The sequence below is a fragment of the Panthera tigris genome, chromosome B1 (genome assembly GCF_018350195.1).
Source record: "Panthera tigris isolate Pti1 chromosome B1, P.tigris_Pti1_mat1.1, whole genome shotgun sequence".
Classification (NCBI taxonomy): domain Eukaryota; kingdom Metazoa; phylum Chordata; class Mammalia; order Carnivora; family Felidae; genus Panthera; species Panthera tigris.
Genome location: NC_056663.1, coordinates 120,733,584 through 120,752,272, shown reverse-complemented (window position 1 = coordinate 120,752,272; position 18,689 = coordinate 120,733,584). Strand labels below are relative to the sequence as shown.

The 18,689-nt window shown below is 36.4% G+C and overlaps 1 protein-coding gene across 2 annotated transcripts in view; it reads right to left on the bottom strand.

Annotated features, from left to right (window-relative positions):
• EMCN (endomucin) overlaps positions 1–18,689 on the bottom strand; it is a 103,606-nt gene that overhangs the window by 58,621 nt on the left and 26,296 nt on the right. For both annotated transcript variants that reach the window (XM_042984129.1, XM_042984128.1), the window contains exons 2-3: positions 7,584–7,700; positions 1,416–1,493 (exon numbers count right to left, since the gene is read on the bottom strand). In XM_042984129.1, coding sequence (XP_042840063.1) covers positions 1,416–1,493; positions 7,584–7,700 — 195 coding nt within the window. The remainder of the gene's footprint in view (positions 1–1,415; positions 1,494–7,583; positions 7,701–18,689) is intronic.

Genomic DNA, 18,689 nt, shown 5'->3' with positions numbered 1-18,689 from the left:
ATGGTGTACACTTTCTCTCTCTCTCTCTCTCTCTCTCTCTCTCTCTAAAAAAAAGTCTCAAAAAAAGTCTTAAAAAAAAAAGTCCATCAATTTCCTTCTGTATGTTTACCCTCCCTTAGTTTTCCACCCTTGGAAGCCTAAACTACTTTCTTTGGTCCAATCATTTAGCTGCGAACTTGTTGTTCTTTGTTAAAGATGCTATATAAGCCAAAATTCTAAGCAACTGCTTTGAGTTACTCTTTGTTTTAGGCCTCTCATGTGATGTGTGCTGTCCACATTTATTTTTTATCTTGTTTTTTATCTTGTTAATCTGTCTTCTTGTTAAAGAGTCCCAGCTGAAAACCTAAAATGGGTAGAGGTACAGATTTACCTTCCCTACATGACAGAAAAAAATATAGGTAAATTTTCCTTCCTTAAAATTAAAGATTATAGTGCTTCAAAAGTTACATCAAGAAAATGAAAAGACAACCTGCAGAGTAGGAGAAAATATTTGTAAACTATCTACCCAATAAGGCTCTAGTCTTTAAAATATATTAAAAAATGCTTACAACTCAACAATAAAAAAATAACCCAATTTTTAAAAAATAAGGAAGAACTAACTAAATAGACATTTTCCCAAAGAAGATATACAAATGGCTGGCAAGTAGATAAAAAGGTCACTAGTCATTAGTGAAATGTAAATCAAAACCACAATGACATGCACTAGAATAGCTATGATGAGAAAGACCGACAACGAGTATTGATTAGAAAGTAGAGAATTGGTGCCTTCATACATTTCTGGTGGTATTGTCATATTGTAGAGCTCCTTGGGAAATCAGTTCCTCAACAAGTTAAAACGTAGAGTTACCATGTGACTTGGTAATTTCACTTTAAGATACATACCCCCAAGAGAAATGAAAAGATATGGTCATAAAAACTTATATAAGAATATTCATAGCAGCATTATTTATAATAGCCAAAAAGTAGAAGCAACTGAAATGTCCATTAACTAATAAATAAAATGTGGTATATCCATACCATAAAATATTATTCACTCACAAAAAAGAATGAACTACAGATAAATGCTATAGCATGGATGAACCTACGAACATTATGCTAAGTGAAAGTCAGACACGAAAGATCATATACAATACGACTCCATTTATACGAAATTTCTAAAATAGGGAAAGAGACAGACAGTAGCTTAGTAGTTGCTGGGGAGGGTGGGAGTAGGGGGAAGTGGGAAGTGATTGGTAAGAGATATAGGGTTTCTTCATGGGGTGATAAAAAATGTTCCAGAATTCGATACTGGTGATGGTTGCAGAATCTTGTGAGTATCCTAAAAACCATTGAATTGTACACTTCAAAAGAGTGACTATTATGGTATATGAATTATACTAATGGAAGAAAAGTGATTGAAAATGATGACTACTTACCTTCATCTTTAATTGTTGTAGTTAATGAAGAAAGTGTGGGCAGCAAAGGTGAATTTAAGGATTCCTTTTTTGTTGTTCCTAGTTTGATAAGATAGATGACATTATTATTAATCACAATTTCATCTCACCTGCCAAGGAACAAATAAAAGTCAGTCAAATCTGGAGGTGAACTACAATCCCTCTGCAGAGGTACTGGGTCAGCCTTTGCCTATCTTTAATTTTCTACTTTCTATCTCCTTTTGTCTGAAATAAGGAATATAAGTACTGAAAACTTGGATGACCCAGTGAAAGCACACACACAGACACACACACACACACACACACACACACACACACACACACACACACATTTTTTCTGTGATAGGCCCCTAAAGCAAATTTTCACTGCAGATAGTTACTTGGGTATCTTTAAATATATATATTAAAAACAAATGTTTTAAAATTATTTTGTTTTTCCTAAAGAGAAAAATAACCTAGTCAATAGAACTTTCACATCCCACCCAGAATTACATTTCATTTTGTTGATTTAGTTATGACATTGGAACTTCCCAAATTACATAAATCATAAAGGAGTTTGCAAACTATTGTAATTAATTTGTCCGTTTATGAAATATTCATTGAGTTCCCAGTCAAATGGGTGCAAGACCCATTTCTAGATTCTTGAAGGCAGTAGTTAACTCTTAGTCATCTCTTTAATCTGAGTAGTATCAAGGTTAATTCCTGGCATATGGTAGGCAAGTAGTAAATGTTTCAGATAAGGTGCTACTCATACAGGACATGGGGACCAACAAAAAGATGAAGATCCTCTTTAAGTAGTGAACACGACTTAACAGTTTGACACCTATAACTGTCAACATTCCCTTCTTAAAACACGTTAGGATACCCTTTTGTGATTAGGACATAATGTTCCATTTTTACTATTGGTATATATAAAATCCCAGAATGCGCACTGTTTTGGTGGGGGAGGGGAGGAAAAATTTGGCTCTGGACAGTTTAACACTTTAAAACCCGTCCAGAAGAGAGTTGTCAAGGTTAAGCTGGCTGGAGCTGTATATCAGAAAATACTAAGGAAAGACAAGGAAGTTAAGACCTTTGGAGGAACACTATGGACACACGCCTCCGAGCAGGGGGTGAAGGATTTGTCTTCTGCCCTTCTGTCCTCACCACTTATTAGAGGACATCAGTTATTATGGAAATGGAAAGTGGCTGTAACAGGTGGATTCTGTGAATTATAACATGGAGATTGGTGAAGCACTTAAGAGTTTGTCAAAGTCTTCTACACCCAATATGTGGTTATATTTTAAAAGAAGAAACCAACAAAAGAAACATTATTCCTAAAAGCTAGGTTTGGGATTTTGCATTGCCCACTCACACAATGCCATCTTAAAGTAAAGATGTAATGATATAAATGAAGTGTCCCTTCCAGCCAGGTGTGGCCCCTTGGTTTTCACTTCATCACCTACCAGTCTTGGAATCTTGGTACCAATAAGAGGCTGACTTGAATTTTTACAGTCACCTTGTTTCCTGTGTTTCACTGGTATATGTCTCATATATCGCTTGAAAATTCAAGAATGGGGAAGATTACAGGAAATAATTAGGACACATATAACAATAATCATGAATATAAACAGAAAAAGTATCAAGTGTGCATAATTCTTGGGTTTCTGAGGACCTTGCCCCCCCCCCCTTTTAATAGCTATCCTGACTTCATGTTTGATAGAGGGAAGATGTGTAACAAATTTGAGCTTTGGCCCATACATTCAGCCCAAATCTGTTTGGCTTCAGTTTCAGCCTTGGTCTTTGGAAAAGTAAGAGGTAAATGGCTATCCATTTCTGGTGTTCCTGAGCTTGTGTGTGAACAGTGATCTTGTGATCATGCCCATGATCATTGTAACTAATCAATGTAACTCTATCTACAGCAAAACAGAGCACAATTTATTTTAGCTTTATTGTTAATGTATGAATATTCACTTTCAAATATGGATAAGCAATCTACATATAACTTATAATAAAATTCTTCTTATGTGTTAAATACGTTGAAATTCTGAAGTATAAATGCATCCTTATTATTGTAAAAATCAGCAGGGTTTAAAGAAAATGTCTAATTTATAAGCATTTTATATCTTGTGAGTATAAACTAAAAGCAAATGTCAGTTTGACCACCACAAAATTCCATGACAAGGAAACAACAAAAAAATTTGTACAAAGATATCCCAGGTAAGTCATTTCCACTTCAAACTCAATAAGGAATGTAAAGACAATGGAGAACAGAAGGAAGATATGGAGAAAAACATGGTACCCAAACCTTTTTTTGCCCCCAATATTATAAGAAAGCTTAGAAGACTGTCTTTCATGCAGTCTGTTCTTTCCAGTTTTATGGTAGTCAGGTTCTAGAGAGGACGTACATCATAAACGTAACCATAACTGGCACGCTTTACGGAAGAGATGGCCAAAATTACCTGGCCCCTCTACTGACCTCAGTTGGAACTGAACATCTATTGAGTATCAGAAATGTGAAACATTAGTGCTGACAAATTAATTCAGCTAATTAAATAATGTTTGACTCTTAAGTGCTTTAAAAATCAAGCTGAATAACAGTTATGTTTTAAGAATAAAATTTCAGGTTTATTTTTGTATCTTAGAACTTGATTTTATGATGATGGCATTCAATGTCTGCCAAATGTTGATTCTAACTCTGGCCACTTGGCCTTCGAGCAAAATGGGCAGTGCACTTGGTACATATCTAGGAAGAGATCAGGTCCCCTCCTTCTAACTCGGGAAGCCTCTGAAAGCAAGCCCTCCTCCAAGCAAAGCTCTATTCGTCACCTCTGCCACTGTGGCCATGTCGTTGCAAGAGTGCCTATCTCACTAGCACATATTCCACTTCTCTAATGGTAAAATTTCTGCCATGGTCAAGGGAAAGAAAATTTACATGCGTTAGATAGATATAAGCACTATTAAATCAGGTATCTTTTGACCTTTAAGCAAGAAAATCTGACTTGGGAGGCCTTAAAAGGAAAAAAAAAAAAAAAAGAAGCTTCTCTATGTTGCTTTTTTTTTTTTTTTGGTGAATACTTTTATCATGTCTAAAATACCCATGGTGCCCATGAGGAAAGTAGACTAGAATCATTTTATCATAGATACACTTTTCCAATATTATTATGGTTGTTGTGGAGGATGAAACAATGTATAAAACTCCCCCAGATTTAAACTCCTCCCAAGCCTGAAGTCAGGAAGCCACGTATACTGATACACTACTTAGAATATGAGAATTTGAAACAAGTTTTACATTATCTTTGTATTAATTACATTACCTTTAACAGCATGGGCAATATCCAGTGTGTGTGTGTGTGTGTGTGTGTGTGTGTGTGTGTGTGTGTGTATACATATATATGTGTATATACATATACATACACATATATATGTATATGTATATATATATATCCATCCAAATATATATATTGGCACACAGCCCAACCAACCCATGTTTTTAATACAAAAGTGGTGATCAAATAAGCCAGACAAATAGGAGCTCCTTTATCTGTCTTCCTTGTCCATGTTCCCTCATTTTCCTATAAGCACAATGGAGCATCCTCTGACCGATGTCTCCACTGCTCCCTACTACCATGCTGGACTTTCTGCTTCTTATACTAAATTAGAGAGTAGATTATAGACATCATAGCCTGCCTTTCTTTCTTTTTCTCTTCTGCGCCAGCACCTTCTCAGCTGATTTCTTGAGAGACTCCACGATGGACTTCATTCCTTCCCTTAATCTCTCTCCCACTGCCATATCCATGGTTACTAGATTTTAACCTTTATAACCCCTCTAAATAGACATTAGATTCAACTGAGCCATTAGCATTATTAATTTGGTGGATTTGATAGTGATATTGTAGTTTTACAATAAAACATCCACATTTTTTGAGATGGACATTTAGTGTGTGAAGAAAATGGCAAAAAGTCTGAATTTCCTTAAAAACACTAGATAATAGCAAAACACAAATAAACAGGGAGAAAGAAAAAAAGGAAAAGGAAGGAAAGAAAGGAAGATAGAAGGGAACAAGGGAGGGAGGGAGGAGAAAGAAAAAAATGAAGCAAATATGATAACATCTTGATAATTATTGATTCTGGTAGATGGGCAAATGGGTATTAATTATAGTATTCTTCATTTGTGGTACATCTAAACATTTTTATAATAAAAAGTAATAAAAAGAAAAGCTTCACTGGCCTATTACAATTTGTACAATTGAATGTGAATAATTTAAAGGTCATGTGGGAGAACTTTTGAAGAACACAGATTAGAGTTTAGTTTTTGTTAACTGAGTAATATAAAGCAATCAAAGTGTCCAGAAAAAGAGAAATAAAGAGAAAGATATGTACGTGTGTGTATGTGTGTGTGTATCTGATTTCAAGTGCTTTACCAAGTGAATTGTTTCAGACAAGGGGCTTCAGGGTCCCTTACAGGATCCTCCAGTGACGAAGTTATTAGGATAGTCTCCTAAGTATAGGAGTAGGTATAGAGTTTCCCTTCCCAGCCTGAAAGGAAAGATGCATTTCTGGGGTCACAAATGACAATTCTGCCTGAATTCCTTCACTGAACCCTTCACCTCTGACCTTTCATGGCCTTTTAACATAGTCGTTGTGTTATTTGGACATTGTTAACCACCACAGGTCACTGAGGAATGGGCTAGGAATCCTCTCACTGGGAAGGCGTGAGTTCCAAGGAGTTCATGTAAAAATTGTAAAACTTCAACCTTTTGAGTCCGCATGCAATGTCAGCACCTACCTTCTCTTTACTGGTACTTTTTGGCGGATGTTATTGATTACAAAAATAACACACTTTTACCGCATTAGTGCAATTTTATGTCAAGAACTCAGCTGACAACTCACAGAAAGAGTGACAGAAAAAGACAGAGAGAAGCAGCAAATACTTACACTTTGTCAAAGTTCTAGAATGCCTCTGCTTAAGCTTCGAGAACATAGGACTGAAACAATTTTTAAAAATAAAATAAAAAATCTATTGTGCAAGAGTTGGCTGCAGGCTTCATGAACCCTAGTTTTTTGGACTGTGTCATTTGGAGTTTCCCTTGGTTGGCAATAAAGGTTGTACCACATTCTGGGGATAAAATCCACTGTGCTTTCTTCTTTGTGCAATGCTGTCTCCTGCTTTGGTAGAGACGTTCTAGAAGAATTGGTTTGGTTTCATCTTAGAACTGCACATTTCAGAAATAGTGGACTATATTCATCATACTCTTTTTCTTTGAGGATCACCATCCCTTTTAAGTCCAGTGAACTAGCCCTCATGTCCTCTACATGTACTTGAATTTTGTCTTGGAATGAAAAATGAAGAGTAAGTAGAGAGGTGAGAAAAAGAGGTGAGAAAGAAATTCATTCATCTCCTCATTAGGGTGTGTGATTCAGATCTTCCTCTGACCTTAGCATTCTAACTGGAGTTTCTGCCCATAAATGATAAATGATAAATGATAAATGATAAATTACACCTGCTTCCCAGGTGTCATTCAGTCCATTAACAATAATGATGACATGGGTCGCATGGGTGGCTCAGTTGGTTAAGCAGCAGACTCTTGATTTCAACTCAGGTCATGATCTCACAGTTCGTGGGCTTGAGCACCAGGTCAGGCTCCGTGCTGCAAGCGTGGAGCCTGGAATTCTCTCTCTCTCCCTGCGCCTCACTCCCAAAGTAAATAAATAAACTTAAAAAAATAGTAATAGCATTGCTATCGAGCCTTACAAATTAAATCTATCATCAGCCCTATGCAACTAACAGATCAATCTGTTATTAATACAGTTTTACCTTGTTAACTGTGCTGCTTAAGTGGACAACTAGAATGTTTAGAAACATATTTTTATGACTAAGGAAATGATATTTTTTTTATTTTCTAAAAATAAACTTTGTGTATGCAACATTCACAATAGGATTATTCTCAAACAGGAAATGATCCAAAGGAATATCATCAAAGAAGCCCACTGCCATCTCAGGGCTTCGTATGCCCAAAATAACACGTAAGTTTCAAAAGAGTGAAGAAGCACAGACCTTCATAATAATAGATACAGCACATCGAATTATTTTTCTGTGATCAGATTACGTAGATGCTACTAATTTTATTTGTTACAGTTAGAATAAATTTCACTAATTGCTAATCCTACCTTTAGGAGATGCTCCCGATGTTGATTCCAAAACAGGATTTGGTATTATGCTTGCTGTTGATACAGATATTTCTGTTGCACGAGTTGATAGTAATACACCAGTGATTGCGTTAACACCTGAAACAAATAGCTTATGTTAAAGCAGCTGCATTGAAGTTTACAATTTATTTTGCCAAATAACAGTAGTATATTTAAGCAAAGTAAACTGTATGTATACGGCTGCTAACCCAGTAAGCAGGGCATGGATTTGAAATTAATTTTCTAATTGTAATGAATTCAGCCTTCAGTTCAATATTCATTCACTAACTCCACCTGCCTCTCACCAACGACGTGAATTTTCAAGAGAGCCGGCAGGAGCAGTCTATAGCTCTGAAACAAAATGATTCCTGAAACACTTAGGAGGAATAAATGTATAAATTGAAATTTGACAATTTTTTTATTTAAAACATTTTTTTAACCTTTATTTATTTTTGAGAGAGAGAGACAGAGCATGAGCAGGGGAGGGGTAGAGAGAAAGGGAGACACAGAATCCGAAGCAGGCTCCAGGATCTGAGCTGTCAGCACAGAGCCCGATGTGGGGCTTGAACCCATGAACTGTGATATCGTGACCTAAGTCAAAGTCGGCTGCTTAACCGACTGAGCCACCCAGATACCACTAAGTCTGACAATATTTTTAAGCCCACTTCACTAACGTTGTGAGATGAACTAATTAAATGGATTTTCTCTGGGCAGTGGATGTTTTACTAAATATTTTCATAGAACACTGGAATTATTAAGTAGTAAAATGTCGGTATTCATACATCTCTTCTTGATATAAAGCATTCCCTCCACTCTCTTTTTCTATATACATTCCAAAGGAATAAAATATATTTCATTTTTAATTTTTAAAAAATTTTTAAGGAAAGACCATACATTTTATTATTTATTTTTATTTATTAAATGATTTAGTTCTCTAAATTGCAACAATCAAAGGCACAAAGATGAAGATGATAATTATTAGGTATATTACATATTTAGTTTTAATAATTCCTTTTTGGCAATAGAAGTCAATATTTAATAGTAAGTTGTAAATTTTCATTGAAATATTAATTATTCGAAGTGAAGTATATAGAACTTAATTCTCAGTGATTTATGGAAATATTTGTTTTACACAATATTATTGAATTTGTTAGCATTTATAGAATCCTTTTAATCTTGCATTTGTTGGTCTTGTCTCTATACAGTCACTGTCGTGTTAAAGATCAGAAAATAGCAAACAAAAATGTATAAAGGTCTTGGACAAAGTATTCACGTCCATGGAAGGCATTGTTTCCGTGCTGTTACTTCGTCTGTATAGAGTATATATAGTATAGCATGTTAGTTAAGAGTATGGACTTCGAGTGACAAAGACAAGTTTCAATGCCAGTCAAATTGGGTATGTCATTGCAGTAAATACACTGACTTCTCAAATTTAAATTTCATCCAAGATTTTCCTCTTTGAATCTGGGAAAAACCAATAATCTTGCACAGTTGTGAGCAATATTTCAGGTGTCATGAGATAGAATACACTTCCTGTTTCATTTTATAGACTTGAGGTGCTTGGAAGTGTTAGCACTTGGCACTGACTTTGTTTATAGGCAGTACACAGAAATTGCTTGATGTATTCATCACATACAGATTTGTTCAGCACATTCAGGAATGACAGAACTGCCTTTTCACAGGCTTTACAGAAGTCAAGTCAAAAGCTTTTTTCACCTCTGGGTGCACTTCACACCCTCGGTCTCAACCCCTTCCCCCAGTAGGGAGAAGGAACGTAGCATGCGTGAGGTTATCTTTTCTCTGTCAGTCATTTTGTTCTATCTTTCTTTTCATCCCAGAATCTTCGATGTAACACTCATTTCTAAGTTGAAACTGAAGTTGAAGAAAGTTATTCAAAGAAGCACATTCCACTTTGACTGGAAAATTCGCCTGTAAATAACTTAAATGATCCCTACCTGTCAACTTGCTAAATAGTAGCAATCTCAATTTCTGAGTATAATCAACATCCCTGGAGACTTTTTTCCTATTTCTTTCCTCCCTCCCTCCGTTCCCCCTTTCCTTCTTGCCTTTATTTTCTGCTTCTATAAACAGTTACTGCATAACTAATATGGAAAGCATGATAAGATCTAATAAAAGACTCTATGTTGTACCACATGGTATCACCCACGAGTAGCTCTCAGTCTGTTAAGGAACATAATGCCTACACACAATAAATAATCAAGGATATTCTGCATGGGTTGTGTAGACCAGTGTTTTTCAAACTGCAGGTTATGAAATAATTAAAGAGTACTTAAAATCTAGTTAGTAGATTACAGTCAGAGCTTTTGCCAAATGAAAGAGGAAAAAGCATTAGAGTGATATTGCAGATAATGAGGGTAAGTATGGTTTTATGAAGTTTGTGCACGTGTGTGTGTGTGTGTGTGTGTGTGTGTATTTGAATAAAACATTTGTCAGTGCACAATATGTTTCCTGCTGTGATTCCAGCTAAAAATTTGAAAGCTACCGGACAAGAAATTGGGCAAGAGTTTATAAGATAAAGGATGACCACCATGTTGACATGAGCAAGGACTCCGTTATGAATGAGTTGACATAGGAGCTAGGGCTTGAAGAGTAAGTAACACGTCCACATAGCTAGAAGAAGGGGTATGGACAAACGTCTGGAGGGGAAGTCAGAGGTGATTGAGCACCTTGCAAACAGTTGTATCTGGTTGGATTGCTGTATGCTCTGAAAGAGCATAGTTGGCCTTGTCTGGTACAATACTGGCAGCTAGATCATAAAGGACCTTGAACACCAAGCCAGGGAGTTGAATCTTTATTAAGTAAGGAGCCATGGAAAGAGACCAAATAGAAATTCTACTGTAGGAAAAACAATGGGGAAGTGGGTGGGGCAGAGAATGAGACAGCGCTAACCGAACTGATCTGCAAGTCCCATTTTTATGTTTACCAATGTCCATGACCTTTTGAAGTCATCATGTGAGATTAGTGAGTTCATATCCATAAAATGACTTGAGGCAAACTAAAAGCAGGCAAAATCTTAACCACTGTGTGGTAAGATTGGGAGGTACTGGGAGGCTTTTCCTCCTTATCATACTTCAACCCATTTGGCTACTGAGTTCCCTGAGTGAACTCTTAATCCAGTAGCAGTCATCCATGTCTTTGTTATTAGTTCTTCAGACTGTCCATCAAAGAGAATGCCCTCCTTTGGCAAAGACTGACAAACAGCCTGTGAAAGTATTGAGTGTCTCTGTGTGCCAGGTGCCATGTGAGCATTGTTTCCTTTAATCCTAAAAAGATACCGTGGTGCCCATACTTGTATGATCAGCACTTTACAGATGAAGACAGTGAGGTTCAAAAAAGATGAGCAACTTGCCCACACTATACAGTGGGAAGTAACACAGTTGCGATTTTAACCCAGAACCCCTTGAATCTTTACTCTTACCCACCACAGATCTTGCCATGGGAAGGTGGTCCCATGCAAAGCCACATACTTCTGCTCTGCCTTTCACAGGGTGTGATATTACAGGGGTAGAAGTGACTTAGATGCACAGATGTTTTGCCCTTATGTATCTAAGATGAGGAAGCAGACGAAATACCTCACTGTTTTTTTTCTTAAAAAAATATCATTTTGTCATGTACATTACATAAATGCACATACAAAATGTGTCCCTCCATGAACATCCATAAAGTAGACTTAGAGCTCTGAAGGAAATTTCCAATCTACTGAAGCTATTTATGTTTGAAAAATAAAAATAGAGGTTTACTCAGTTGGAAAATTCTGCAAATAGAAACGTTCTTCTGTTATATGGTGGGAAAGAATTATTCTAAGTACCACTGTTGAAGGTTTTATTGACCACGATGCAAGTAACCACCAGTTATGCTTTTACAGCATTTTCTATAAATTTCTCTTAGGTCGATCTGGTCTCCTAATAAACTATTGAGGATAATGGCTCATTCTGAACTATTTTCTCTTCACAAGACATGATGAGGTGGCATTTCATTTTTCTTTATCTCCAAAGTAATTAAAGAAAAATTTCACAAGAAGACCTGTGCTTCGCATCTTCGCTTATGTCTAACCAAATAGTGCTGTTCTTAGGATGCTATAAGGAAAACAGATGGCATTTTATCCTGATTCCACCCTAGACTGAGAGAATACAATAGATACTATGACACTAGTTTCCCATACTATTAAAGGGTGAAGCAGGATTGGGATTTTTAAAAAAGTAACTATTTTAATTACAGAAATCATGAGAACTTGGAAAATTCAGCTTACAGATGAAAACCAGGTATCATATTTTTTCCTATTTTCAAATGATCTGCTCATCTACTCCAGTCTTCTTAGATGTGCTTTGTTATTACGTTTCTAAGTATTCACAAGTAGTCTCTAAAAGTTAGAATTTTAGGGGTACCTGGGTGGTTCAGTCAGTTAAGCTACTGACTCTTGATTTCGGCTCAGGTCATGATCTCATGATTCATGGGATTGAGCCCCACGTCAAGCCCTGCATTGACAGCATGGAGCCTGCTTGGGATTCCCTCTCTCTGCCCCTCCCCTGCTTGCTCTCTCTCGCTTTAGAAATAAATAAAAACTTAAAAAAAAAAAGAACATAAAAGTTAGAGTGTCATCCATCCTCATAATGAGCAGGTATCTCTCTAGTTATCTTTTCCCCTACCAAGTCTATAAGCAAAGTCCACTGGAAAACCACTACTAGAGAAGGTAGATCTTACTTCCTCTAGATGAACACAAACACTGAATGACAGTACCTTAGAATTCTAAGACTTGAGTCCTCAAAAGAACTTCTAAAAATATCCTATTGTAACAGAAATGCTACATTTTATAGCTTAGAAAATGTATGAGTTTAAGATAGTTTCAAAAGATCATAGCAATAATTACTAAAAAAGTTCCCTTAATTCCCAGTTGAGCACTCTGTATTATGTAACAGAGAAAAACCTTTTTCCCCCCATTCTACTAAATGGAATACATTTCTGATGGAGACAATGCCAAAGTTTCCCTTTGAACTACAGGAGAAAAGATTTACTTTGTGAGTTTTATCCATAAACAAAATTTCAGAATAAAGTTTTAAGCTCTTTAAGGAAACAAAAGAGTGATTATTTAAAAAATATATATATATAGTTACAGTGTATACAAAATACTAATTACTTAATGGTCTAATAATCCTCAAAGTACAATTGTTACATAATAATTTCATAACCTAGATCAACTCATCTATGGAATTCAAAGTAAAGTAGATAGTTTTATATTCAATAGCATATAATTTGTTATTCCCACTAATTCATGTTGTTTTCATACAATACCCCCTCCTGTACATCCCCACTTCCTCAAGCTTTTAAAAACTTTATACACATTTTATATTGAAATAAAGTAACTGTCATTTGTTCAGTTTTCACTTGTGTTCAGTTATCATCTCCTATGCATCACAGCTTATAATGAATATGGATTCACTTCTTAAATTTACATGGGATGGCAGTGCATGAATTGGGGTGTGGTAAATAGCGGGAGGGCATTTTTCATAATAACTTGCCAGTAATTGCTAATATTCCAACCTTGTTCAACTGATACCCTATTATCTTCTTTGTTAGTAAATAATCATTTTTGAAGCTTAAGTTGAAAATTTTAATTTTCCCTCACACATCAAAAAATATAGATATTGAAGTATATGAAAAACTATAAATATATAACATAATACACTATAATTTGATATATGAAAGTAAAATATATTTACACATGAATATAATGAAATAAATAAAGGCATAAATAAAATACAATACCACTTTCTCTATTCCTACCAAAATAGAATATCAAAATTCATGAAATGGGGCACCTGGGTTGCTCAGTCAGTTAAGCTTCTGACTCTGGATTTTGGATCACGTCATGATCTCACAGTTTGTGAGTTCAAGCCCCTCATCAGCCTCTGTGCTAGGAGGGCAGAGCCTGGTTGGGATTCTTTCTCTCTCTCTCCCTCTCTCTGTGCCCTCTCCTGCTCACACACTCTCTCTCAAAATAAATAAGCATAAAAAAAAAACTAAAACACAAATAACTCAGCACCTTCATGAAAGGCAAGACACCAACTCCTTTCCATTATCAGTGTCTTATCAACACATTCTTACACTAACGGTAGTCCTTCTCTTTTGACATAGCAAAATTCATTTTGGTTCATTGCCAACTGAATTAAATACAGTTAAATCTTTATCAATTAAAATAAAATAACAATTATTCAGTGATGATGTGTCTTTGATGATTTCTTCTGTTTGCACTGACCCCAAATTTTATAATGTCCTATTTTAAATGTATGAGTAGCTCACTAGCCAATGAATTGTTTACCGCAATAAACATTTGTTAAGCATCTATTTCATGAAGAGCTAAGCAAAAATAGAAAAACATGTTTTTCCAAGGGGACCTTAGAGTTTATTTGAATACTCAAGCTATACATATGTGAACCAACTATCAGATTATGCTAAGATGCTGTATAAAATGGTGTTATGTAATTAATACTACGCATAGCTGTTTCTGTACAATGTTAAGTGAAATCAAAGTAAGGTGATGTTTCTCTTTGTGTCAGGGACAATCAGAATCATTTTCTTGGAGGGAGAGATTTCAAAAAGAATTATCTTGGGGCACCTGGGTGGCTCAGTCGGTTAAGCGTCCGATTTCGGCTGAGGCCATGATCTCGGCTGAGGCCATGATCTCGCGGATCATGAGTTCAAGCCCCGCGTCGGGCTCTGTGCTGACAGCTCAGAGCCTGGAGCCTGTTTCAGATTCTGTGTCTCCCTCTCTCTCTCTGACCCTCCCCCGTTCATGCTCTGTCTCTGTCTCAAAAATAAATAAACGTTAAAAAAAATTAAAAAAAAAAAAAGAATTAGCTGAGACATTAAAGAAAGAAAAAAATTATTTCATGGGAGAAAAGAAAGCAAGTATACACAACCAGAAGAAGAAAGTGAAGGGAGCCAAGTAAAAGAGAGGCCATATAACAGAAGGTCTGGGAGGGGATAATATTAGACACTTATAAGCAGAATCTCTTGGGAGAAGAAAGTAGGAAAATCCCACTTTCAATGAAAACATCAGAGCTAGTGGCAACTCTTGAAAAAAGGATTTTAAATTTCCACTGCATTTTCAATTAAGACTAACAAAATATCGTAGCAAGCACACAAGTTTTGAAAATGCTTCAATTTCCTAGGCGGAATGAGTTGGGAAGGTAAGTAAGAAGAAAAAAAAAAACCCTCATCTCTCACAGAGAGGAGACAAAAAAAAAAAATCAGATAAGTGGCAGAAAGCTGTGCCCGAAAGAGGAAATCTCCTCAGGTTACCAGCCATCTGTGAGGTGGGGAGGGAGCGCCAAGCCTGGCCGGCTCCGAGCGTGGACAGGTGTCTCAGCCACCTGGCCCCTCTGGGGAGAACAGGAAGGCAGCATTGCCTTGGTGAGTTTCTTCAACAGAAAACGGCGATGTCGGCAAAATGGACCTGAGAATTCAAGGTGTTTTGGCCGACAAGTGGATGGAAGCGTACAGGCAAATTTCCTCCACTCACCCAGATGTCAGGTTGGAAACGATGGGGTGGCACAGTTATTTCCTTCCACAAAAATAACTGTGATTTAACAACAAAATCAGATTCCATAATAATGAGATATTTGAGATTGTGAACCCTAGTATCAGGGGACTTTTTGTATTCTGTTCGAGATGTTAAGAGTTTCGATTTCCTGAGGCATGAAAAGGCAAAGGTTGGATTTAATATTTATAGGGGTGGGAATCGGAGGAAAAAGGAACAATCTGGCCATACTCTCCGGCTCTTAGACAATCATCCCACGGTCCCTCCCCCCCAGGCCGTACTCTGAGGCCGGAGAGGAACTGTGGTTTTAGCAGCCCAGAAAAAACATCTTCCAAGGAAACAAGAGGCTTAGGCTTCACACATTCTTATAGGCACCAGCAAGTTTCAAAAGCAAGACTCTTGGACCCATCTCATGACTTCAGGAAGGAGACCAACTTGGGTGCCCTCTCAGTCCTGCGAGGAACAGCACTGCTCTGTCCCTTCTCGGGGCTTCACGTAGGGGCAGTGATACTAGAAGACAGTGGAGTCCTATTCTCTCTCTAATGGCACCTCCAGCTTTCCTCTGAACTTAGGATGTAGCCACTTGAGACCTTGGGTCTTAACTATAGGCTCTCCTGAGTGTTTCTTCAGAAACAGGGACAGGCTCACTGGACACTTTCTACCAGCAGGTTACATTTGTTTAGAGTCACGACTTATACACATGAAATGACATGATGAGAGATGGAAGCAAGACCCAGACTTGGCAATTGTGCCACCGGCTAACTGTGCAACGTGGTATGAGCCACTCTTCCTCACCGGGCCTCAGTTTTCTCTCTATAAGAAGCGTCCATTGAACAACTTCTCGTCAACAATAAAATTGTTATTACCGCTAGGATTAAATTGCAATGGAAACATCCATGACGGCAAATAATAAAGTACAAGTTGCACTTCCACATACCAAATGAAGGCTTGTACTTCAGCAGTTATATACAATGGATTTATGGGGTTATTAGTGCTGCCTTGGAGAAATTTGAGCCCAGAAGGGAATTCCGTATTTCAAGGGGCAAAAATGACTGCATTCATTTGCAGTTTGATAATGTTACCTGGACTAAGTGTATTTCCCTTTAGGGTGTTGGTCTACTCAGAACTCAAGAAAAATGTGAAAGACAAACTTTGAAACAGACGTTGGGAATACTTGGTTTCAGAATTTTCTTTTCAACGTAGAAGAGCGAGTGTAAGATGAAATATTTTTTATAGGTGAATTAATTACTACATGAAGGAATAGAGCCCAGATCAAATAAAGTAGTCAATTCCTTCTCAGCAATGTGTGTGGGGGTGTGTGCTCATGTCTATATTTAATTAGTGACAAATGCATTTCCAAAAATAGTCTACAGTTTTGCATTTGGAGCTAGAAAATAATATTTGGCTAAATTTGAGATATCTTGTTTATCATTTCATCTACTTTTATTTTTGTCTTTTCTAAATGTAAAGAAACACTCTCTAGCTATTTTAAAATGTTTTTTAATTTATTATCAGCTGAGAGACTATACTTTTAGTTGTAAAGGCATCAAATAAAAGAATGAAAGAGTTATTTCTACTTTCTGAAAAGTCAAAGATAATCTTTTCTTGCCTTGAAAAGAGTTATTTGAAGGGACAAAAAGACTTTAAGGGATAGATATTCCAAGGACACAAACTCATCTAACAATAATTACTTTCTATTACATTTATTGATTTTAACAACAATTTTGTGAAACAGCTGAACAGACACAAATGTTATCTACATTATACAGATGAAGAAATGGAGGTCCTGGTGACCGACTGTGACTTGTCAGGATGCAGAGTTAGAAGGTCTTAGAGCTTGTTTAAACCCAAATGTTCTAATCCCTCTTTTGTGTTTTTTCCCTCCACATTGGCTAGAGTTTTAGAACTACAAGATCATCTTTGTGATTGCAGTATTGCTATGCCAATACTTGAGTAGTTTAATGACTTTAATGTACGGTATTTTCCTCTTATATTATTGCTAATTGTTATAAAAATAAATGTAGCTAATTAAGGTATGTAAAATATTAAAAGTAAAAAAAAAACAGTGATCATCGGTAGTACTTCATCAGTTTGTGGCTGACCAATCACTCATCTATCAGAGATTATTAAATAAATAAAATTAAAACAAAATCTCTTAGCTCAAAGTTTTATCTTCTCTTGTCCATGAGTAGAACATTCATGTGAAACAATTTTACCAAAAAATTAAAAAAGTAAGAAAGTCAACTTCTATTGTAATATCAAATGACTCAGAAAATTTATGAAGGGTGTTTGAAGGTACGACTTTTTAAGTGTCTTCTTCCCTTTATTTGTTACTTATCTTAGATTTAGGACAATGTTGTAAAAAGGACTGTTTGTTTTCTTGTTTTGGGGTAAAGCAACGGTGTTAAGGTAAATACCTTATTGTTTGGTCTCACTTTGATAGCAAAATCACTCATTACCTTTGTCACATCAAAAAACTATTTTGTCCCCTTAATTTTATTTGCATCAAATTCTTTTCTAACGTATATATTCAGTATCCCCTGTAAATGCAAGAAAGGCACTAAATAAAGGAAAATCATCTCTTAACAAGTTTATAAAGCAAGGGGCAGGGTAGTGCTAGGAATAGGGGTCTGGGGCCATGTTACCCAATCCAGGCCCCACCATCGACCCGCTGTGCAACTTTCTGCAAATTGCTTAACCTCTTTAGCTTCAGTTGTCAATATTTTGGAGACCTACCCTATACGGCTTCTGTACAGATCAAACAATGATATATATAAAAAGGTAAGAGATGCAGTCAACAGCTAGATTACACATGAATTTATCCCGACTAAAAAGTCAGTGAAATGAGGTACATTTTAGAGTTCTATCATTAGGTCAGATCAATTTACGTTTCTGACTTATACCGCCTCTAAATACTGGAGTAACTACTTACGGGGCCATGTCTAATACAGTCAGTAGGTTCGAGCTAGGAAAGTCTTTCTGAAAGAACTTAAACTCCTCCTGAGATCATAACCTAATTCTCCCAGTTATGCCCTAACGTTGACAACCACTTTGCCGGATTTCTTAAATTATTTTTTCATTATTCTCTTTTTCTAATTTCCTTATATCATTTATTTCAAGGAACAGATTAGGGTAGCAGAACAGAAAGATTGAAAAAAAGGATAGAGAAGGACAGAGAAAAGAAAACTTGGGAGTTGGGTGCATATAGTAGAAGAAAGAAGTTTTTCCGGTTGTAGTCCTTAGGCCCATGGTTGCCAATGTGCTGTAGACACTGCACCAATGGAACCTGGGGAGTTTCTACGAGGGTCACGGTCTGTATTCACACGTGAGCACCAGGTGACATACGGAGGTATCGAATCACTATATTGTACACGTGAAACTAACATAACATTGTATGTTAACTACACTGGAATTAAAATAAAATACAAATTTAAAAAATCTGTATTCACACTAAATATTGTGTGTGTGTATTGAAAAAAATGATCCACGCATATACGCTAATATTTTAAAATAGATGTAGGTTCTATTGT